The sequence below is a fragment of the Cololabis saira genome, chromosome 14 (genome assembly GCF_033807715.1).
Source record: "Cololabis saira isolate AMF1-May2022 chromosome 14, fColSai1.1, whole genome shotgun sequence".
In the NCBI taxonomy this organism is placed as follows: Eukaryota; Metazoa; Chordata; class Actinopteri; order Beloniformes; family Belonidae; genus Cololabis; species Cololabis saira.
This window is the reverse complement of record NC_084600.1, coordinates 17,221,182-17,244,827: the sequence shown is the minus strand read 5'-3', so window position 1 is coordinate 17,244,827 and position 23,646 is coordinate 17,221,182. Positions and strand designations below refer to the sequence as shown.

Below are 23,646 nucleotides of genomic sequence, written 5' to 3'. Positions count from 1 at the left end.
TGGGCTAAAGGACCCTTGCATGCAAGTGCGGGCCGCTGAGGTCACAAATGCAGATTTTATTGCTTGTACTGCACAGCTAATACACAAATTATGAAATCCTTTTTTTTTTTTTTTTTTTTTGGGAAGACCTTTGTTGGGGCTTCTTTTCATGCATACTTTAAAAGACTAACGTTTTTTTTTTTTTGTCTTACTCTGAAGAATAATCTGAGGTCCTCTGGTGCACCACAGGCTAATTTGTGGTACCTTGAGGTGCTTTTTGAGCACTTAGCATAAATGAATACGGTATTTCAAGAACCTGCAAGCACAATTAACAAGTATCGAGGAGCCTTTAAGATAGATATTTCAAAGTCAGTAGTTTCATTTTCTCATATGCCGTGAGTAATAATGTGGATGTCTGAATAATCTCGGTGGTCCATCTACCTGGGATGCAAGTGCATAGCCCGTGGCGCTGTTTAATTAACTCATCTGTGGGGTTATAGAAGGCATAATAGGGGAGGGAAATCATTCATCATAAGATCATCCTTCCTACTGATCTTACTTCAAACTGTTTCTATGTGTGGTCACAAAACTGCTCAAAGACAGTAATCCCCACAAATCAACATCAGCTGACAGGCTTTAAACACAGTCTCGCTCAAGGAAATGTACAAATCAATGAGGAAAAATAGAAATGTTACCCGTAAGATTCATCTTTCATTAATCCTGGTTGGCTAAAATAGACTCAAACGAAAGGCTAAATTATTCCAGGCAAGATGAAGGAGCAGGTACTCTGCAGTTTGGTGGGTGGCTAATTCTTGAAATAGGGCTGTCAATTATGCATGTGTCAGTCTGGCCCTTTCCCTGCAGCAAGAGGCGTACTTTAGCTCAGCAAAGAAGGAGCAGAAAAGCAAAGACACTAGAGGGAGACAATTTGTTCGCATGTGCAGCCCTCACCGCAGCTTTGCTTGGGCTTCTGATTTTCGGTGTAATAGGCCCTCCTGAGAAACAGTGGAGATCACTCAATCCACAGTGATCAATGTGAAATCATTCACAAAATCCGCAGGATAATTCCACCAACATCTCCAGAGCGCCCGAATTTTATCCATAACAAAAAAAACAACAACAGGAAATAAAAAAGATAGAAGAGATACAGTTTGTTTACCTTGGGGTCTCTTTAAGTAAGAAATTCTTTACCGTACAGCTGCACTCTGACGCTACGAGGTGAGTCTCCGTTATGCAAAACCACTCGAAGATTTCAGGTTTCATTCTCAAGTTCACATCACTATTGTACATATTGTTATTGGCCTTTATGCATTCAAAGGCTTCTGGGATTGAATTAAAATATATATAAAAAAACTGTGCTTGTGCATATGAGAAACGAAGCAAAAGGAATTACACTCAGTCCAAATATTAAAAAGAATAACAAATGAAAAGCATTTCAAGGTCAAGTGAAGATTGTAAGGGTGTAAAATGATTACTGCAACAGGAAACAGGATGCCTCTTCTCAAAACGGCATCTCACAACGCCACCAGCGAGTCTGTTGCTTTTCTCACTTTCTTTTTCCCCTCCGCTCTTTCACACACTATCAAGTTTACTCCTTTCTCCAATCCCTAAATCCTCCAGTTTTTGTGCAACGACTCAGTTAGCAACAGAGGTTTCTTTGCATGCTGAATTTCCTCTCTATTGAGAAGCGTTTTGTCTTTCACAACCGAACGCAGGCTACAGTTGCACAGACAGAACTACGGGTTTGCAGACGACCTCGCACTTTTCTTAATGATGATGAAGCCTAAACATATACATAAACATAGATGTATGAGTGCATGGTGTGTATATATATATATATATATACACACACACACACACACACACATATATATATATATATAATATATATATCTTCAAATACTTTGTATCCCTATTTGTCAAAAGATTGTCAGCTGCTGTCATCTTTATAAACGCATCCGAGTAATGGTGATGGAACTGTGTGCTCAGCATCACTTTAGAGGAAAATTGTTTTATAACAGAGAAAGAAAAGCCTCTCCCACCGTCTCATTTAGAGCTAAACGCTCGAACTGCTCCAACACGCATGGCTGTCAGAGTGAAGTTGCTTAAAGAGGAATAAACATTTTGGGCACTTTCATCAGGCACTGGTGGCTGCTCAGATTAAAGGAGAGCACAGCTTTATTTGAAAATCTATACATGTTTCCCCTTCAGTCAGTGTTAAAAGCAGATCTGGAGACTTAAACCCTGAGTGGTTGAGTGCTATCCAAAAAAATATGAAAGCTTTTGGCTGAAATTTGTGTTATGCCGGTTGACTGTGGTGGCAGATTTGAAACAGAAAAGAGCACATCTGCTTCGGCGTCAAGTTGTCTTGGCTCCGAATGTGGCTCACCACCCTTGATAAGATAATGTAAAACGTTGCGCCTTACTGCAACTTTTCTGTCACGTTTCTCCGTGCTCCTCATGCTGTAACAAAAGGGAATAGAAAAGGCAGTAATGACAATGTTCAGAAAACAAAATAATACAGGATCCCACCGTGAATCCCGGGCCTCCAGTGTTTTCATTTCGAGCATAAAACAGAGGTTGCTCATTGTGTGTTAAATCCACTGTGATTTTTGCACACCTTGTGATGGGCTTGAAAGCCCGTTGTTCCTCAGCGCCCACATTCCACATCAATTTGCAACCTACCTCACTTCTTTGTCTATTTTCAGCCGCTTGAGTGCATGTGATTGCATTCACATTTTAGGTATATGTCATAAAGTGCCACCTCCCATCTGACGACAGTAATATAATCACAAATATATATATATATATATATATATATATATATATATATATATATATATATATATATATATATATATATATATATATATATATATATATACACAGTATATGTATGTATGTATGTATGTATGTATGTATGTATGTATGTATGTATGTATGTATGTATGTATGTATACATACACACATAAAGAAATGGCAATAGGATAGACCAATAGTGCAATAAGTAATAGTCATTCACAATAGGTGTTATATTTCCATTTTCTTTGACACCCTTGTGCTTCAAGGAATTGCCTCCATTTGCCCCAATATCTTTTTTTTCTCAGATTTATCTGTGATGTGAGAAGTTGCATAACTAACGACAGACTTATAGCTCCTAGACTGACAAAAGTATTGTTGTTTGGGTTTTATCTCAGTCATTGTTCCAAAAACACACGGCCTGGCCAGATAAGGAATTCCCCCTGGTCGAACCCTCAACAGACAGAAGAGACGAGCCTATTAAAAGACAAAGACAAAAAAAAAAAAAAAACGACTTTACAGATTGGGAATAATGAAATAGGATCACAAGTGTGCCATACGGAGAGTGCTTGTGACTACGATTAATGAAATCTACATGCATATCGTATTTGCTCTCCGACTCCACTGCCTCATGGAGACCTGTGAGCAACTTGGGATTTGAAGTAACTTCGGAAATGTAGTTCCTTTTTCCTGTTCTATTTATGGCACGCTGTGAAATTAATGTAGATCATAAAAATTTCTCCCACTGCACATGTCCCACACGTTCATTTATTCTTAATATCGTAGCCAGCTTCTTCCTCCTCAAGGTTATTAGGGGGCAGAACCAGTTTATCTCCACATACATTGTGCAGAGGGAAGGGCTGACAGCTCATTACAGATCATCTACATGAAAAGATCCATAATTACACTACTGTAAGGGTACCATACTTTATTGATCCCCACAGGATATTTTTGTTTTTTTCCCCAGTTGTTGGCTATTATAATTAATATGTTAGTTAAAGCTGAGAAATAAGGTCAGCTGAAGAGATTTGGTACCTCTGTGAGAGGCACATTAACAACATCTTTTAAAATATCTTACTATATATTGAACATCCACATACAAGCTACATTTGAACATATTTTTTTTATGTTTCCTCAATACAAGGTGGTATCAATCCATGTGCAGCCTGTATAGATCTGTTTCGGTTTAACATAGCCAGGGTTGATGTATTTTCTGTTTATATCTTAAATAAAACAACAAGACTAAGGATTTTGTGCAGCTTTAGACCATATTGTCTTGGTAAAACAATGTCACCTACCACACAAGGAAGCAACTGCTGTGATTATAGGAGTTTAAAATCAACAACAAAACAATAACTGTTTTTTTTTCAGTTGTTAGTATTCAATTATCATTCGATTATGAACAAGATGCTGCACAGTACCTGTTTTTGCAGTTTGCTTCCCACAGTTTGAAGCTCTCGGTTGAATTATATTCAGATTATTTTTTCAATAAAGTCTTCTGAGGCATAACAATGACAATGATTCAGTATTAACGAGAAAATAAAGAATTCACCCTCTTTTTTTTCTCTTTTCTTTGTTCAATAGGACTATAGCATAAGAAGTAATTGTAAATAATGGACAATGTTTCACTCCTGCTCCAGAAAAGGTTCGGTTTATGAATTGCGTAATAAAGTGTAAACGACATTAATTAAAAAAAATAACATTTCTCATAGCATGTGTCCACCGTATTTAGACGAGCAATAAGCAAGTGGCACCTCTCGTGGCTTTATTGTTTAATTAAATGACAAATCGGAGGATGGGTTTTTGCAGATTGCCCTGAATTGACGTCAATTGGATTGGTTAGGTGAGAGAGGCGGACTCCGCCGTCAAATCGACGCGGAGCCTACGCCGTAGGGTACGGCGTAGCCTACGACGTAAGGTACGCGAAGACGCGCAACGTACGGTGCGCGTCGCCGCGTATCCCTACGCCGTAGGCTCTGCGTAGGTGTGACGCGGGACCATAAACCAGCCTTTAGAGCGAGAGGGCGGGGAGCAGGGGGCTGAGCCGATCCCACGTGTGACGCTTTCATTCCCGGCTCGCTCAGATTCTCATAGCGGGGCTTTGCATATCTCCTGCCCTATCTGTGTGTGTTGTCTGTCCCTCTTACTGTAGTCCCAGCCCGATAGTTTTGGAATAGATATGGAAGGAGACGGGAGTCAAGCCACGTCCGGAAGCCTAAATGATTCACAACATGACCCGGGGTAAGATTTTTCCCCCCTTTTTTTTCCTCTTTTTCTAAATTTAAAACCTTACGGGGGTTTTTTTTTGTCATTTTTTTTTCTCTTCACGTTACAACATCTTGGGAGAGCACTTATGCCTTGCCGTGCCGGATTCGCTCCTCTCTCTCAGCACGCACTTAAAACCCCGCTCCGTTTTTTCCAGACGCAGTTTTCAAAAAGACCACCGCTTCGTAGCGAGAGAGTGGCCTCCCCCCTTTTCATGTACACAGAGTATAATTACCGAGCGGCGAATGTTGTTTTCACAGTCTTCCTTTCTCGTTTAAGGTCGCTTTTAGAAGTAGTTAGTACGCCAAAATGGCCGAACTGACATCTGGACTCACTTCTGTTGTGTTTTCCCCTTACAGTAAAATGTTTATCGGTGGCCTCAGCTGGCAAACCTCACCAGGTGAGACTGTTATGTTCCTCTTTTGCACCGTGTCCGAGGTCTCTTCCTCCTTCTTCTTGTTGTGTCCTTTTTTTTGTGGTATTTAACGTGCTGGCTGTGACTGAGTGCTGGTTTAGCTGCTGGCGGTGTCCGTGCACGAGTGTGCTGGATGGGATATCTCTCCCGAGCGTGTTATTTTGGATCCGCGTCCATCTGAAGTCCTCTATTCGACCCCTATGCGCATCGCGGGGTGTTGTTGTATATATGTGCGCGCCTGCGTGTGTGTGTGCGTGTGTGTGCTGTTTGTATTTTTTATTTATTTACTGTCCTCTTTCTTTCTTTTCTTATTTTGAAATGCATTGACAACAGCATATGTTTCTGTCAAATGACCCGACGTGTGTTTCCCCCCCCCCCCACCCCCCACCCCCCCTGTGTTCACAGACAGCCTTAGAGACTATTTTAGTAAATTCGGAGAAATAAGAGAATGTATGGTGATGAGAGACCCGACGACAAAACGCTCAAGGTACATTTCCTACTTTTCCTTTCCACTGCACATGACGATATCGCTTACTTTGACCGTGTTTGGTGTTAATCCCGTGTGTGCGTGTGTGCGTGTGTGCGTGTGTGTGTGTGTGTGTGTGTGTGTGTGTGTGTGTGTGTGTGTGTCAGCGCGCCTGCGTGTGGTTTCACAGCGAGCCAGATAAGCTTAAATGCTCGCTGCTGTAAAGCTGCGGCCGAATGCAATTTGACATTGACTTTGTGACTGCAGCACAGTGCTGGTGTGGCGTCGCCTCGCACTGTAACATACCACATAATGACCGGCACTGTCCTCTGTGTCGCTCTCCAATCTCACACAGGACGTCCTTAATCTGGACTCCTTTTATTTTGCAAAGACATTTTTTTTTTTTTGCTCAAATAATAAGGTCACAGGAACATTATGCATGCTTTTTTTTTCTTTTCCTGGATTATTGCTGCAAGTTGCTCTATTTTCCTTAACATCTGTCATTTAAAAAATTGTTTTTTTGTTTTGCTTGTTATACATTTTAACATTGTTTTTTTTCTGTCTCTATTTTGCAGAGGATTTGGGTTTGTTACGTTTACAGATGCTGCCAGCGTAGATAAAGTCTTAGCCCAACAGCACCACGAATTAGACTCAAAGACGGTGAGTTAATTTTGATCTACACTTATATAAGGTTTTTCCTCCATGTCGTGTCATTGGCTCTGTTTTGCCAACTGTGACTTTTTCGTTGCCTGGGGCCCCGTGGGTGAACACCTTTCACGTTAAAAGGCTGTGCCGCTCTTAAGTCAGGTACATGCAACACAACTCCGGGCTGAATATTATATCCGTTCACTTTTACTTCTCTGGGTGAGTGGGGGCGACACGCCCCCCTCTATGCTGCAGCCACATGTGCACATATCTCATATGGACACAGAAGGGCGTGCTGTCTCAGGACTGCTGCCTGCTACTGTTGACCCAGCAGATATTGTACTGTAGCACTCGTGATGCACTGATAATGCAAGTGTGAGGCAACTTTTCTCACTCAAAAAAAAAAATAAAAAATAAAACAAAAAAAGCTTTCCATATTTGCCAGTTAGCTAAGTTCACCCCATTTAATAATTTCTTTGAACACCCAATCTGTTGTTCATATTAACTGGTAGCTGTAATATATGATAATTAAACAGCATAAATGTAGCCGTGCACATGCAATCAATAATAGGGAGTTTTAAGTGAAATATTTTTCTTTATAAATAAATGGTATGTGTGAATGAGTTCAGTTGGACAGAAAACACCCAATGCATATTTCCCATCGGGACAATTAAGTCTGTCTCATCTCATTCTGATTTTCTTAAATGAGGCAACAGATGCACTGACATACACTCACATGCTTGTTTCTATAAAAATGAAAGAGCTGCACTGTAGTTGACTTGTGCTTTGAAATTTGTCAGTAGCTGAATAATTAAACACGCTGGTCATTTTGAGGGATCTTTCTTTTTATTTATTTATTTATTTTCTTTACAGTGATGAATTAGAGGGTTCAACTGAGATTATATTTATCAGGGATTTCTTCCTCTTAATGTCCTGATGTGCCAGCGTAGTGCATGTAACATTACAGTGGGTCTTCAGGGAATATGCTGTGTGTGTGTGTGTGTTGACTCGGCTGAAGCTACATGCAGTTGTAGAAAAATTTTCAAGGATTTTGAAAGATAAATAGATCGTGCTTCAAGTGACGGTGTATAACAGAGATGCACTAAACTCTCAGAATCAGTGCAGGATATAGCAAGTAATGTAAATATATACATTTCATCCATTGCAATATTTTCCGGCTAGAGTGTGATTGGCATGAAGGTAAGAAGCTTGCCATTTTTTTTGGACAGCGGTTTTTATATTGCTTGCCATTCTCACAGCTGCAAGGCTTTTCTGCTCCCCTTTTTTATTTAATTTGGGAGATATGACCTTTCTGAACAGTTTTCAGAGTGACTCAGTGTTGGAGGCTTTTGTTCTCTGGAGAAGGTTGGTTTAGTAGTTCTTGTTGTCAATAATTAAGTAATTCACTTCTATTAAAAAAATTCCAACTTTATATATAAACGTGTCAACAAGACAAAAATTAAAAAAAGAAAATCAGGAAAATGACTATCATGAGGAATTGCTTGTTACTTGTAAAAGGTTAAAGCAGGGCAGTTCCCCCCCAGCCTCCAACTTGAAGTGTTTAAGTGTTTCTGTGCAGATACATTTCACTTGTTATGTCCTCGGCGCTATCAGCTGGGTTACTGTTTTATGGGAATAAGGGTGATAAGGGCAAACAGTCACTTCAATTTCTATAGTGAATCAGTGAATATGGAGTGAAGGAGAGGTGAAATGCCTGAAGAATAAATATTTTGGGATTGCAAAATGTGTAAGAATCTAGAGGGATATCCATGCAAGCTCTTTAAAGGGCTCCTTGGAGGGAAAAGATTCAAACATACTTTGAATCTAGAGCAGTTTGATCAGTTCAAGTTTGACATTTTGAATGAGCAGGCGTTGTGACGGTTTGACAGCATATATACTTACAACAAAGGTCGGGAGGAAGGAAGGCTGCATTTGAAGGAGGGTTGCACATTAAAGTGTACTCACACCTGAGAGCCGGTCGGCTCTGCTCCAGTGTTCTGCTGTTAATACATAGGGCAGTTGTTACTTCATTGCCTTGCCCAAAGGCACTTGGTGAATACTGACAATGTAGGTTAAATTCCTTGCATTGTTTTGATTAGTGCGTTAGAATCGTAATTGTACACTGACGTATATCTCAGTCTCAAAAGCACTGTTGTTTACCTTGTTATAGTTATTGATGGCACTTTTTGCACCAGTAAGAAATACCTTGCAAATCTTTGATTTATATTGCAATTATGGGACCCGTGGTGTTATTATCATAGGTTTGGTCCAATATAAAGTGGTCTGGAATATTAGTTAAGTAAACTGCCATTGTTGCAGTGTGTTACAACCCTTTGTCTAGGACCAGGGGCACACTACACAAGTGTTGAATGAGACCAAGAGCGCGTGAGTATAAATTACTGACAGCAGACACAAAGAAAGTAGTGTTTAAGGAATGTATTAAAAGAAACGGACAGGTTATAAACACAATTTTAAATATAATTACCTCAGGCCAGTCAAAAGCGTCTCATTGGTCTTTGACAAACAAAAGAAAAATAATACAAAAGAAAAACGAAGTACCTGAAACCCATCTAGAAAAAAATTGACATCGATGCTCTTACCTACCTGTGTGCACATGCATGGAGGGCTCGCTCTGCCTGCCCCCGAAGACTGACCTCGCCGTTACACTAGCAGCTGCAAGGAAAAATGATCTGAACAAAGGAAATGACGCTGCTTTAACGTCTTAACAAAGGGATGCCTGAGCAAGTTTGGGCCGACCTGAGGCAGGTGATTAGGCTCCTCAGCCACAGGTGTGCAACCACAGGAAGTGGAGGTTGGGTGGCGGTGGATCTCCTCGTAGGTGGGAGTTGTTGGTTAATGGAGCTCCAGCAGGAGGAGCATACAGATTAAAAAAATAAATAAATACAATTATTTATTTATTCATTTTTTAGCTATGTCTGGGCCCTCACTCAGTGGAATTATGTCTCATGTGTAATAGGCTCGAGATCATCTATGGCAGACTAATATGACACTTTTTCATACCCTAACCTTAGAACCGAACAGTGACTTTTTAAGGTTTGACACCAAACCATCAATTCCTTACACCCTAACTTCACTGCCAGTCACTCACTCATAAAGCTTATTGTAAAGCATTTCTTATTTTATTATCACTACATCTGTTAGTCCTCCCCCCACCCAACTTAAAAATCAATACACTTTGGTGGAGGACTTTTATTCACACACACTGGGGATATATTTCCTTTTAGTAGACAGTAGAGAGCTGATGAGAAATGAGAAGAGAGCGCCGGCCAGATTTGATCAGGCAATGTTGTGATTGCAGGAGCAGCTTTTTAAAATTTTAAGTCAATGGACTTTAGGAAAGGTGGTTTTTAATGAAGACGGAATTCTTGAATAGGGATTTTTATAGTGTATTTTTTTCAGTTTACAGCGAAACGTACCATGTTAACTGTTCACAGCTGTGTGCTTTCTCATAATGCTCCCAAATCTGAAATGTATTAATAATACAAATAAGTATTTTTAATAATATGTATAATAACCAGGGCAATGAACAAAATATTTGTTTTTTTTTTGCTTGGCAGGTGTAATTCACATGTGAACTGTTATTCAAATTTATACAAATGTTATATTCTGTAGTTGCTAGTGCACGGTTGGTCATTCATAAGGATGTGGTTGAAGAGTGCACGTGTAAAGCAGCTGTTGGTGTCATACTGTCAAAAAACCTGGAATAAGACGGGCCCAGAAATAAACCTGAAGCCTGTCAACACCCCCCTTTCTTTTAAATTAGTACCTCAAACAAAATAATAAACAAATAAGGGTCCTCCGTGCTTAAGTTGTATTAACAAACAATACTTTTTTGGCCCAAAAATGTGTCGATTGTTTACACTTTACCGTTCGCAATGCAGAACACGAGAGATATGTCTGAAAGGATGACCAGGAATGAGGAAATAAAAATAACATGCAAAATGCATATTCTACAAGGCAAGCAGCTTAGACCTTAAACTATCTAAACAGTTCGTAATGTTACAGGAAAGTTTCACTTTCACAAAATGTCAAACTTGGTAGAAAGTCATTGAAAGAAGGCTTGAAGGAGGTGTAAACATCTGGAGCGATAGCTTGAGTCTATACACTTGGATTAAACTAATTTTGTAAGCAGAGTAATCTGTGAATTGTTTTCTTTTTTTTTTACCTGTCAACAATTATTTCTGTCAAAGTTCACATGTGCACTTCACCACTAGTTCATGGGCCGTGGAGGAAGCAGGAGATGGTTGATCGCACGTCCTCGGAACATCACCAGAGTCACCCAGCGGCTGCAAAGCAGCGAGACGTTTGTCGTTTGGCAGCGCTGCTTGTTTATCCCTTCCCACTCTCCCGTTTCCCGCGTCATAGGTTTTCTTCCTTCTTTAGTGAGCTACATTCAGTCTGTACTGAACCCTGCAGTTCCCGTAGTGTGTTGAGATAAAAAAAACAAAAACATCCCCCTCTGAGCGGTAAAGAAAGACTTGTTTGTCTCTGACGTTAATAAGGCTTTATACGACATCTCAGTGCTTAAAACTCCATGTCAAGACTTTCTCATAATTACGTCGATTAGGTTAACTAATTATCGGAGCTCTAGTACACACTGCACGCTGAACCATGTAGGGCTCCGTGGGCAAAGATCAAGGAGGACACTGCTATTGACAGCAACAAACAACAAGAAAAAGACCAACGCTTGCAAAAACCTTAACAGATAAGCTGCAATTTTTCTGGGGTAAAGTTCTACCAAAGTTAAGTTCCCTGACTGCAACACTTCACTTTGTGTAAGGAGGACAAAGTGAAGCCACTGTGGAAAGTACAACTGTAAATTTAGTAAAGGCTTGCAGTTTAAGATTGCTCATGTAAGGCATCTTTTTTTTTTTTTTTTTTTTCTGTCTTCCTCGCAATTTGTCACAGGGCTGTATCTGCTGAGATGTTGCGTACCCTAATGTTAACGCTATCAAGATGGCAGGACATAAGTATCTATCAATCTCCTCTAATGTTGCTCAGCAACATTGAAATAAATGACCTGGGCCAGCAGATATGGATAGATCTTGATGTGTTAGCAAATGTTGCATTAATACCAGTCCCCTACTTTTATGGTGCTTGGATATACAGTGTGCTTACTTTTTTTTTTTTGTGTGTGTCTGTTGTAACTTTGAAAGAAGCGAGTAATATGAGGTGGTATGATCCAGAACAAGCGGATCCATGTTGCTTTTTGCTGATGGACCCCAGCTTCTCTGCAACCCAGAGCGTAATTAAGCTGCAACATGAAACTGATAGATGGCTGAATTTTATTTAAATTACATCACAAGTGACAAAATGCCTTAATTTACCTTTTTCACGCTCATGTTCAGGCCCCTTGTCAGCTGTTGTGCGCCTCCTTGTTCATTGTGTCAGTCTCTGAGTACATTGCAGTCGAGTAGTTTCCACTAATACGTGGTCAAATTAAGCTGCCCCTAAAATTTGGAACGCGCTCATATCATGGTAATTATGGTAATGTATGATATGAGGTCTTCGCTCCCTTCGCTTGCAGCTGAGTTCGGGTGACTGAGAAACTGTCTGGCACATAAAGTAATTAAGTATTTTTCAAAAGGTTGATACATTTTTTTTGCTAGGTGCTTCATTTGAAAAAAAAAAAAAAAAAAACTAGTTCCTTGGGTCCGAAAAATCACTAAGTCTCGTTGGTGGTAATTTAAATCAAGCAATTCTTTCAAGTATGATCGTGTTTATTGATTCAGTGTGTGTGTGTGTGTGTGTGTGTGTGTGTGTGTGTGTGTGTGTGTGTGTGTGTGTGTGTGTGTGTGTGTGTGTGTCAAGACGGGATGCTGCTATAAAACAAATGTGTGTGCCTGCAGCTTCACAATGGTATATTTAGCCATTTTGAATAAAATTTACAGATGAATTATATCAACTAGGTGGTTGTTATTATACCTCAGTGACCTGTCTTTGTTTCTGAAATGCCTTTACTGTTGTTCTTATGTAAAAGGTTAAATTGCTTTATCGTACCAACTACATATACAGCTATAATGTAGTAATTATGGTCTGGTCCAGATTATCGGACTCAGATTATTGGCAGAGATAAACGCAGCGTTCTACATTCAGAATATTTTGATAAAATGCCCCAAGTTATTGAACAGCAGATAAAGCCATATTGGATAATAAATACTTAAAAGATATACCTGATCCTGTCATCGGCTCACTTTAATTAAAATGAACTCCTCAAACGAAATCAAAAACAAATCGGGGTCATCTGTGCTAAACTGGAAGTAAAGCAATGAGTAACTTTTCTTTTTAAATATGCTGATTGTTTACACTTTTGATTTCACAATGTAGAACCCGAGAGAGATGTCTGAAAAGACCAGTCAAGCCAAAATAAAAACATTACTGGTGCTTATTGTCATCAAAAAACTTCACTCGCAAAAAATGACGAAACTCGCTGAGAGGAAACATTTTGAGCGGTAGTTTATTGGACTACAGACTGCACGGTGAACGCAGTAAGGCTTCAGACCAGACGCAGGCAGACACCATTATTGACCGGAAACCACAGCAATAAAATGACTAATGATAGTGCTAACCTTCAGGAGTAATATTTTAAGGGCAATGAAAACAAAGTAAACTTTGCGAAACAAAAGACTTCCTCGAATGTCTTGCATCAGAAAATTAAGAGAAACACTCTTCTTGCATTAAAACACGGTGGCGGTTCCAAACAGTGCTTGAATCATACTCAGGAATGGCGAAGACAATCTTGCGTAGTTTCGAAATAAAACACTACGAGACGACTCTGACTTGCATGTGCATGAATCAATGGAGGCTGAGGGAAAACAAATCAGAGGGGGTGTCAGAAGAGATTTCCAGATACCCAGACTTGGGTATAACAAAGCTTGTTCATATAAAGAGCAACATAAACTACCGCCTGACAGAGGAAAAGGTTTGTAGATGGCTATGGGGAGTATAGTCACTAATTAAAGCTCCTGCACCTCGATGCGTATCAGATTACATTTTACCGCTTTTCAGTTAGTTTGATTCATTTTCATAATTTCTGTTTTCACCCCAACATAAATGCCCCATCACAAGCCGTGACACGGTCACGTCGACTCTTGTTGTTAGTCAGTGTCAAGTGTCAGCACAGCATCATGTTTCCATGACAACTGGCCCGAAGTGAAGCGCCAAAACGCTTTGCGACAGCACAGCTGCTTGTTGTGACCCAGAGTTGGCCGTTTTCACTTTTTTTTTTTTTTTTTAATATTGTCTGTCCGTCTCAGTAAATGAAGAGCGGCGGTGAGTCCAAGTCATCTGTCCGCGACTGTTAGCGTTACCTTCCGGTGCCATATTCGTTTAGGTGCTCCCTCACAACCATCAAAGACCCACTCAGAGGTCCATGGAAGCCGTTCCAGCTCAAACACTTGGAGTCCGCATCAAGTTCGGTGAGGTTTCACAACACACGCGCCACGCGGACAGCGTCAGTGTTCACTGACAGCAGCGCTGAGACCACTCCGTCAAAGAGGTCTGGGTATGGCTGTTTTGGTAGGTGCTACAGTGCGACCGTTGTCTTCACACTGACACATGTAAACCGCTCTCGTTCCCAGAGATCCCTAAATAGGGCCAGTGTGAAAACAGCGCGTCAAAAAATGCACCAGAGTTCTGTTTTCTGTTTGGCTTATTTAAAGGGGACCTATTATGAAAAACACGTTTTTTCTTGCTTTAACATATACGTATAAAGTGGTCTCCCCTCAGCCTGCCATCACAGAGAAGGAGGAAAGCAACCAAATTCTGCAGTGTCTGTACAGCCGCCCGGATGAGCCGTCCAGTGTGATGTGGATCTACGAGCCGTTCAGATTCTACTCCCGTTGTTACGCAACGGCGGGAGTGATTTACATAGGTTGGCCTCCGATGCCGGAACTTCCACCATTTTTTCATAGCGGTGTATCGTGTCATTCAGGCAGCCAATCAGCACAGTGCCTCATTATCATAGCCCCGCCCACTCAGAATCCCGCATAGATAATGAGGTTAGAGAATGGGAAGATAAAGACATGGCTCAGAGACTGAATTTCTAATTTATTTAGCAAAAAAAATCAAAAGCTTGTTTTTAAGACATTCAAGGCCTGTTTTAAAATAGGTATTAGATGCCATAATAGGTCCCCTTTAACAATTCATTAAGTGTATTTTTCCCTTTCATTTGATGACCTCGGTAACTTTATTGAAATATTAATTATGTACTTAAAATGTAGGTGGTGCAAATATGTCTGACCAGCACTTTCAGAATTATTTACACCACCTGAGTAATACTAAAAAAAAAACTAAAAAGCAAATTGAAAAGAACCACATCTTTCTTTGACTACACTAATAGACACTGTACTATTATACATTGTAATATAGGCAAAATTTACCTGGAACTAAGCTTGAAAACCCTTCAGCATTAACGCTACTACCACCGAGATATTAGGATAGGAAAAGATGGAAAATGGGTACATTTCCTTCTTTTTCTCTTCTCCTTTTGTCCGGCAATGAAAAACACTCAGACGACGATGAATGTGAATGAGACATATGGGGACACATAGCCTGGGGTTTTCCAAACACTGGTCTGGTAATTCAGAACATATTTTCCATTTTCATTATGTTCTTTTTTACAGATTAGAAATATACAACCCAAATAATGTGTTCCCAACGATGTTTCAGCGTGGGACGGTATGAGATGGGGACATACATGATGTTGCAACTTAGAAGAAATACTTGAAAAATTCATGAGGCAGTCAAGTGGTTCCTTTTTTAAAATATATTTTGTGTTACTGAAAACAGTATAATAATAATAATAATTGAAGCTGCAAGCAGCGATGAACGGGCCCTCGCACCCTTGTGCACGTTCAGGCGTGCTGCAGTGGAAGTGCTTGTATGACTTGCATGTAGATTCTTCAGGCCTGGACATTTAGCGGATGACACCACCCACGACTCTCTATATCAAACCAATCAAGAGTTATGGCAGAAAATAGGAACTATCAAATATGGACCAATCAGATAAAGCGCTTTTTGGCGTCTATCGTCGCCACGGTAACGCTTTTGACTGAGAAAAGCAATGTGCATCGTCGCAGGATGGAGACGCGCATTTTGATGTATAACACGCCTGGGTGCACGTTACGGTTCGGGCGAAGAAGCGGACGACAAAATGGCATAAATGGCCAAAATGACACGATTAATTCAAAATGGCCGACTTCCTGTTCGGTTTCGGCCATGATGCCAAGAGACTTTTCTTTAAGTTGCGACATTATACAGGTGTGTACCGATTTTCGTGCATGTACGTCAAACCGTATTGTGAGGCTTGAGGCATGAAGTTTTCTAGGGGGCGCTGTTGAGCCATTAGGTCACGCCCATTAATGCAAACCATTAAATATCAAATTTTTCGCCAGGCCTGGCTTGCGTGCATAATTTGGTGACTTTTGGGGCACGTTTAGGGGGGCAAAAAGGCCCTCATTTCGTCGGAAAAATAAAAACGAGAAAAATAAATAAATAAAATTCCTACAGATACAATAGGGCCTTCGCACTGTCAGTGCTCGGGCCATAAAAATGAAAAATATATGTATCTGGGTTGATTTATCTACAAAATGGTACAGTGACTACAAAAAATAATTAAGTTGAAGGTGAGTCGATAAAATTGAAGCTTGAAATAAAAACAAAAAAGCAATCGGTTTTAATGAGTCTAAGGATCTCGTCATTACTAAGTCTTAAAATGAGGTGAAAACGGCCCAAATTGAGATGTTAAACAGCTGTTTTTTTTAACTAAAACAAAGCCTAAATGCAGAAGCAGAAAACGTTCCTGGTTCAGCCGAAATAAAGAGGGTTATTAGCAGCCAGCTACTGCTAATCAGATGTACTTGATTGATTGGTCCTCAACAGGGGCGAGCTTCTCTGTAAACACAGGTCTTTGGGTAGTTCGCTAGTCTGGAGCATATTGTGTCTTTTAATGCAATAACATCAGGAAAGACATCAGCAATGATCTTAGAGCAGCAGTTGTTGCTGTTAATCAGTCTGGAAGGGATTATAAGGCCGTTTCCAACTCTGTGGAGTGCATCATTCTTACAGTGGGGAAGATTATTCATACGGTAAGTGGAAAACGTAAGAGACAGTTTCCATACTTGCTGAGAGTTAACATAACTAAATATCTGATCAGTTAGCATGTTAAATGTGAAAGTTAATGAGAAAAAAGACCAAACAGTTTTTTTTTTGTTTAGAAAGACTTTTGGAACAATGTCCTTAGGGCAGATGAGACCGAAAAAGGAGAGATGTCTGGTCATAATGCTTGCTATGTGGCTATTAAGTGTTTTTGGGCAACAAACAAGCAAGGCATATTGTCATAAACACTGAATAACAAACAGTGAAGCATGGAGGTGAAGGGGTGATGATTGGGGCCTATTTTGCAGTTACAAACCTGGCAGGTAGCAGTCATTCCTCTGCATACCAGACTATTCTGAGGTTGAATGTGGGACCATTTATGCGCGAGTTGAAATTATAAATCTACAACAGAAAGGCTGGAAAAAAGGAGAGAGAGTTGGTGACCCAGTAAAAGCTTAGACTCAACGCTCAATTGATATGCTATGGTGGGACCTTTAGAGAGCTGTGCACGAACGAAAGCCCACAAATCTCAAAGAACTGTAAAGAGGAATGAGCCAAACTTCCTCTGTCCCTGATAATGTCATACAGAAAAGGAGTACTTGAAGTTTTTGCTGCTCAAGGTGGTTTTAAAAGCTAATATATCATAAGAGGTTCTTTGTTTTTCCTGGCAGTGCTTTGAGATTTTTGCCTTAGGTTTTGTTTAATAAATATAATACTCAACTTGGTGTCGTTCTCCGGATGTTGTATTTACCTAATTCTCAGATCCAGAAAGGATGATGCTTTGTTACGTTCTGCTATTGAAAAGCTTGTAATGTAAAGCTTCTCTTCTGCATGACTGTAGCAGAGGCCAAACACCATTTATTTCTTGTAAGAAACATATTTTTTTGGGGTCTCGGGTAATTGTAGCCTTCAGTAAATGAGCCCAAGGGAGCCTGAGCTGGCGCTTTGCATGTTTAAGGTGAGGCAGGAAGCAGCTCAAGAGGAAATCAAGAGAGGAGAAATGGATGAGCGGCAGCTCGATAGGATTTGGACATAAAGTCAAATCAGCGGGCTGCACTCACTCACTTGTGTTTAAGTATAGCAGGTCCTCCATCTTCTGCAGTTAATTAAGGGTGAAGGCACTATTAATACATGCTGTATCTGTCTTTTTTCACCTACAGATCTTTAGATGTGTTGTTAAGGCAGTAATGTAATATCGTGGGTAATGTTAGTAATTCTGCAGCATTATTCATTACAGGGTTGCATGTTTCTAAGACCAGGCAGTTTGCTTGTTGAGCATGGCGTTGGTAAAAATCCTCATTACGGATTTGAAGATCATAACAAACTGTTTTTATGAGGTGTTATTTCACACCAAAAATCATTAAAGATTGACAGTGCCGATATAACACATTTATGTTGTAATTTCTTGTCTGTTCTGTTGTTATCACACATGCACACCTGTGGACCTGCTCACACACTTATATTGGGAGAAGCTGCATGCTTTGATAAGGCTTTTCCTTTTGGCTTAAACACCACATCATCACGCTTGTGTAGATATGTCTTAAGAGAGGAAGAGACTTTACCCAGGAGCTGCATTAATATATGAAATCCTTTTTGTAAGATGTGAACTTAAGATATATGCTGTTTCTTTGCCCTGATCTCCCACAGTCACATGCAAAAGCAGCCCTTGGAGACCCTCCAGTAAAAGATAAAAAGATGGGCTGTGGGTGGGATGGGGAGGGGGGTTGGGGATTTCCTCTTGGTCTGTCCTCATTTATTACATTGATATATCAGGGTGTATAATGTCTTGAGAAAATCTTGAGGAAGCTTTTGCTCTTTGCGAGATCATATAACAAAGGTGAATCAAACCATAATTTTAAAAAGTCCTGGTTATGATGATGTAATACATTTAACTTGAGCAAATACATAAAGGTGCTTCATCGGAATGGCCAATTTTGCTTTAGGCGACCGCTATGCGAGGTACTTCACCAGTAGCACGCCATTAGTAGTCGTGCTGATATGTTCCACATGAATTGAACTGTGTAGACCGGTTAGATAGTTAAGATTTATCTGAGGCACTCACACTGCGAAAAGGCACACATACTGTAATTGCAGGGTTCTTTGCAAATGACATCACATTAGTGGTTGCCAGTCAATTGTACATAACAGGTTCTGCTACCATGAGATTGCAAGTTAATTGAATCAAAGGAAAAAAGGACCTCATACATTGTATTGACAGCTGTAGATAACAGCTGCTAGTAATAACAATACCCTAATCTATGCACATGATAGAATATTTTCACACTGAAAGGCATTTGTCATGTGTGTATATTAGGTCCTGCTCTTGGTTGAAATTGTAATTTTGCTGCGTATCATTGAGAAAAGGTAAACACATTGATGGAGGCTGGTATTCTGATTACAGTTTACATTTGAACACATCGCATCTTCAGTTACAGTAATTTCTCTCAATAACAAAATGATATCATGGCCGTATCCTCCAGCCCTTCATGTCTTTGGCACATTCAGGTCAGAGCAGATTGTTCATTTAGCTCCAAGTCTCATTTCTGCTTGTGTTTTTTTTTTTTTCTTTTCTCGTTGAAGAAACCCCCATAGAGTTGGGTTAATAAAACATTTTTTACTGCCGTTATATGAGGACCATGGAGCTGCAGTGGAATCAGAGCTGCAGCTTCCTACACCAGAGTTATGCATCTTCATTTCATGATATTTCATATGTTTCCAGGGTTTTAATGTGACTTTTTTTGGGGGGGGGGGGGGGGGGGGGTTGTGGCTTTCTCCTTGCAACCCTGTCAGTTTTCCTGACGGTCATGAACATTGGTGTCTGCGAATGTGAGTGAGGCCTGGAGTTGCTTGGAAGTTAAAGTGGGTTCCTTAGTGAATTTGCTGACTATTACACACCTTACTCTTTCTTGCTCTGCAACTTCATTACTGAACAGTTTGGCTGACTGGGAATCAGTAGAGTCAAACGTCACGCAAGATGATTTTGTAAGCTTTACCAGTCTGATGAGCATCGACACTTCTTTGTGAGAGGTTCTCAGAACATGTTTTTTTCATTCAGAGATTCACCTTTAGTTTAAACGCTAACATCAAAACGTGGCATAGTTTTTCTTCACACATATGCAATATTGACACCTTTACTGTCCATGTTAGTCCTCGTTGCCTGGTACTACGTCTGCCTAAACAGCAATCCCAGGTTACATTTGTATAAGTTGCAGAATATTCTAAAAATCAATAAAATATTTTTTTTTATGGAATATTCTTTAAGGAGCAACATAGTCCAAAATGTGTTTTTGATTTGTTTCAAAGTGTTAAAGAGAAAAAAATATTGACAATCTGTACATACTTGACCAATAAAGAACAAGAAAGGAAAGAAGTGCACTACCCAGGTCCACATTACTGAACCCAAACCTGACAGTAAGTGTGTTAGAAGGTAAAAAATTACTCGGGAAGGAGGTATCAGGTGAAGCTGAGAGAGCACAATTGTAAGATTATCCAGTGCAAAGTGCAAATTGTAGCACTTGGTTGTTTATGAAGGCACTTTTTACATAAAAACCCATACGTGCTTAACATGTAAATCAAAGAGCGTTGATTGCTGCATATTTCCTCCTTATGATGTGTAATTTTTTCAAAGGAGGAAGTCGTTATATTTTGTTACCGTAAAATATTTTTTTTTCATTTTTCAGAGATTGTTTGGTAAACTCCCTTCCCTGCCTAATTTGGTTGCATTGCTGTGAGTGTGATTTAAAAAAAAAAAAAAAACCCCATCTGCATCATTTTAATATAATTTTTTTGCCCGCAACAATTTCCTTTGATTATTGCAATAATTCAAACTGACAAACAACTTTGACATTTAATACTGCTGTGTTTAAGTGCTCCTTTGTGCATGCAGGAAACAGAAATCTTCATAGTGAATAAAAATTCTCAGCAGGAAAGAAAAGCGCAGAAAAACCATTTAGTGTGTGATAAAATGAGGTTTAGCATATTTCTGTATGATCTTAAAAGTAGGATGTATTAGAGTATCAGATGGCATAGGGCTTTGGTATTCAGAGCATAATGTGTTGTCTTTGCTCAGTTAGGGTGCACAAAATAATTGAGTTTGAATTGGTTATGCCTGGGGCTAAGGCCTAAAACAAATCTTTAAATGAAATTCATTACAAGCAGGGTTACCGTGCCCAGGTGTTATTGAATTCATTTCTCATTTTGACCTGATTTAGAACGATAATGGTAATAAGTGAGACTGGCAGAAAAGATGACAGCGACATTGCACATGATGGCTTTCCTTCAAACAGATTAAAATCCAGTCACTCTCAATGGCTTAATTGATCCGTGCAGATGGCGTCTCTTCTTCTTGAGTTTTCTCTCAATTGTTTTCCTCAGCTGGATACAATGTTGTTTCTTAAATAAATCCATCTGTGCTGAAGGAGTAACTTGCACAAATGCTTTGAATTGGCATATTAGGTATTTCAGTATTATACATAAGAATATGTCGAAAAACAGTCCAAGTGGTTCTGTTAAACACAGTTTTTTTTTCATTATTTATTTGGACATGTTCATTCTTAAGTTCATTGGTATTCAGGCAAGGATGATTTGGGATGACATTGCTGTGAGAGGCAGTTCACTGCTCTTCATTGTAAGTGCAAGGTTGATGGGACCCCCCAGTCTCTGCCCCCATCACCACCACCATCACCACATACCTTCATACCAGTAAAATTAATGAGGAAAATGAAGCTAATGAGATAACAAGCAAAAGATGGAGAAACAGGCTGATGTGACGCATCCTCCCGGTTATTTGGCAATATCTGGAGGCGTCACCGGCCTCAGACTCTCATTTTCTTCCTGTCATCTTCAATCAGTGGTTCTTGCCTAAAATAAAAGCGATGTTCTGTTGCAGCCTTAACTCGCAGGATGTTGGTGTGGCTGGCCTGCACGCTAATTTGCTATTTGAATTATTATTATTTTTAATAGTGGAGGGTGATTTTTAGTACATATTAAGCTTTATGACCAATTTGATAGCGCCAATATTTTGCTCAGAAAACACACTCGGGATTCACAGTAATCAATATGTGGTTTCCCAAATTACAATACCCACCGGAATAAATGTTGTGTTCCCGATGGGTCATTGAGCTCCTTCAGTTGTAGATAATTAGCAGCACAATCTAACGAGGTCAGTGATATTGGCCGGCGCTCTCCAGACACTTTGGCCTGCTGAGGGACAATCCTAACTGGATATTAAACCAGTTATCTGGAAAATCTGTATACCTGGATATTTTATAAGGAGCTCAGTTAGGTATGAACCCAAAACTGAAATCAAAGAAAAAGTCATTTTGCAGTATTTTTACAGATTAATAAGAGCAGGCCTTAAACTGCAAGAATAACTTGAATTTGAAAATGCAGTTTACAAATCAACTTCCTTCTAATAACTAAGATTGACTTAGTCAAGTTTACAGAATTTTTGATGGCTTTGCGTGATGTTGAAACACCCAGAACCACGACCTGACCTGTTCTTAGTGAAAATGATCCAAGACTAAGACAGTAGGAAAGGGGGAGAAATAAACTTTGTATGGTTTGACAAAAACTATGTAGCACAATCCTTGGTTTAGAAGAATCGGTATGTTCTTGATCCAGCTTTGTTGGGATTTTAACCAACTGTAAAAGTCTTAACAGAACATGTGATTTATGGGGGGAGGGTGTCAAATATTAGAGATCTGTGAGTTGCAAAAACATGTCAATATTTGGTGTGACCATTTCATACTACTTCAACTTTTTACTAACTACTGATCAGTCCTCTAAATTGGCTTTTGAACCAACATCTTTAACTCCAGGATGTTGGTATATTTCCTCACATGAACTGCTTGTTTTAAGTCTTTGTATAACATTTCCATCTGATTAAGGTGGCAGCTGCAATAGGACCATTAAAAAAAAAAAAAGATTAATTTTTAGTCATTCTTTGGTGCTTGTTGTGATTTTACTCAAAACATCATCAGCATTAAAACAGGCCCAAATCATGATACTACCCCTACCATGTTTCTCTGATGGCTGCTATGCAGCAGTGTTTTTCTTTCTTCCAACACGCTGCCTCTCATTTAATCCAAATAGTTTCTCGTCCACTAAATATGTTTAAATACCCAGCAGCATTTTGTTTAAGGCGATAATCAGCAAACTGCAGACTCAGCAATGTTCTTTTGAGAAATTTCTCCTTGCAAAGGTGTAACACGGACCAGCGTTGTTTGGTGTCCTCCTGAGAGTCAACTCATGCACATTAACATTATATAATGTGACAGAGGCTTTAAGTGTCTTAGAAGTTATGCTGGGCTTCTCTGTCACACAAGGCAAGCCAACAACAAGGTGATTCAAGGTGTTTTACAAAGACATTAAAACATAAATAAAAAGCATGATTTAAAATGTAAACAAAAAAGAAAGAAATAAAAACATTATATACAAATCTGATAAAGTCAGTAGTTGAAATATGATTTAAGTTTTGGGACTGCAGATTTAGAGCTTCACTCAAAGGCAGTTGAAAATAGGTGTGTTTTCAACCTGGCGTTGTTTCAGCTGATCTGAGGCTTTCTGGGAGTTTGTTCCAGACATGTGGAGCATAAAATCTGAATGCAGCTTCTCCTTGTCTGGGTCTGACTCTGGGAACTGATAAAAACCGGACCCAGATGACCTGAGGGGTCTGGAAGGTTCATACCGGGTCAGGAGGTCACTGATGTATTTTGGTCCTGGACCATTCAGAGCTTCATAGACCAGCATCAGAACTTTTAAGTCCATCCTCTGACGGACAGGCAGCCGGTGTAAAGACCTCCGAGCTGGACTGATGAGGTCCACTTTTTTGGTCTTAGTGAGGACTCTTTGGTGGTAGGACACTTGTTATAGGGTTATAATGACTCAACTTCATTCTTCTGCATAGAATATCTTTGACTTTTGACCGATATTAAGCAATATTAATCAATAATATTGA

General features: G+C 39.7%; 1 protein-coding gene across 9 annotated transcripts in view; it reads left to right on the top strand.

The window, feature by feature from the left end:
* The first annotated feature begins 4,863 nt into the window (after nt 1–4,863).
* msi2b (musashi RNA-binding protein 2b) overlaps nt 4,864–23,646 on the top strand; it is a 284,750-nt gene continuing 265,967 nt past the window's right edge. For all 9 annotated transcript variants that reach the window (XM_061739986.1, XM_061739984.1, XM_061739985.1 and 6 more), the window contains exons 1-4: nt 4,864–5,019; nt 5,403–5,443; nt 5,864–5,945; nt 6,500–6,584. In XM_061739986.1, coding sequence (XP_061595970.1) covers nt 4,958–5,019; nt 5,403–5,443; nt 5,864–5,945; nt 6,500–6,584 — 270 coding nt within the window. In that variant the 5' untranslated portion in view covers nt 4,864–4,957. The remainder of the gene's footprint in view (nt 5,020–5,402; nt 5,444–5,863; nt 5,946–6,499; nt 6,585–23,646) is intronic.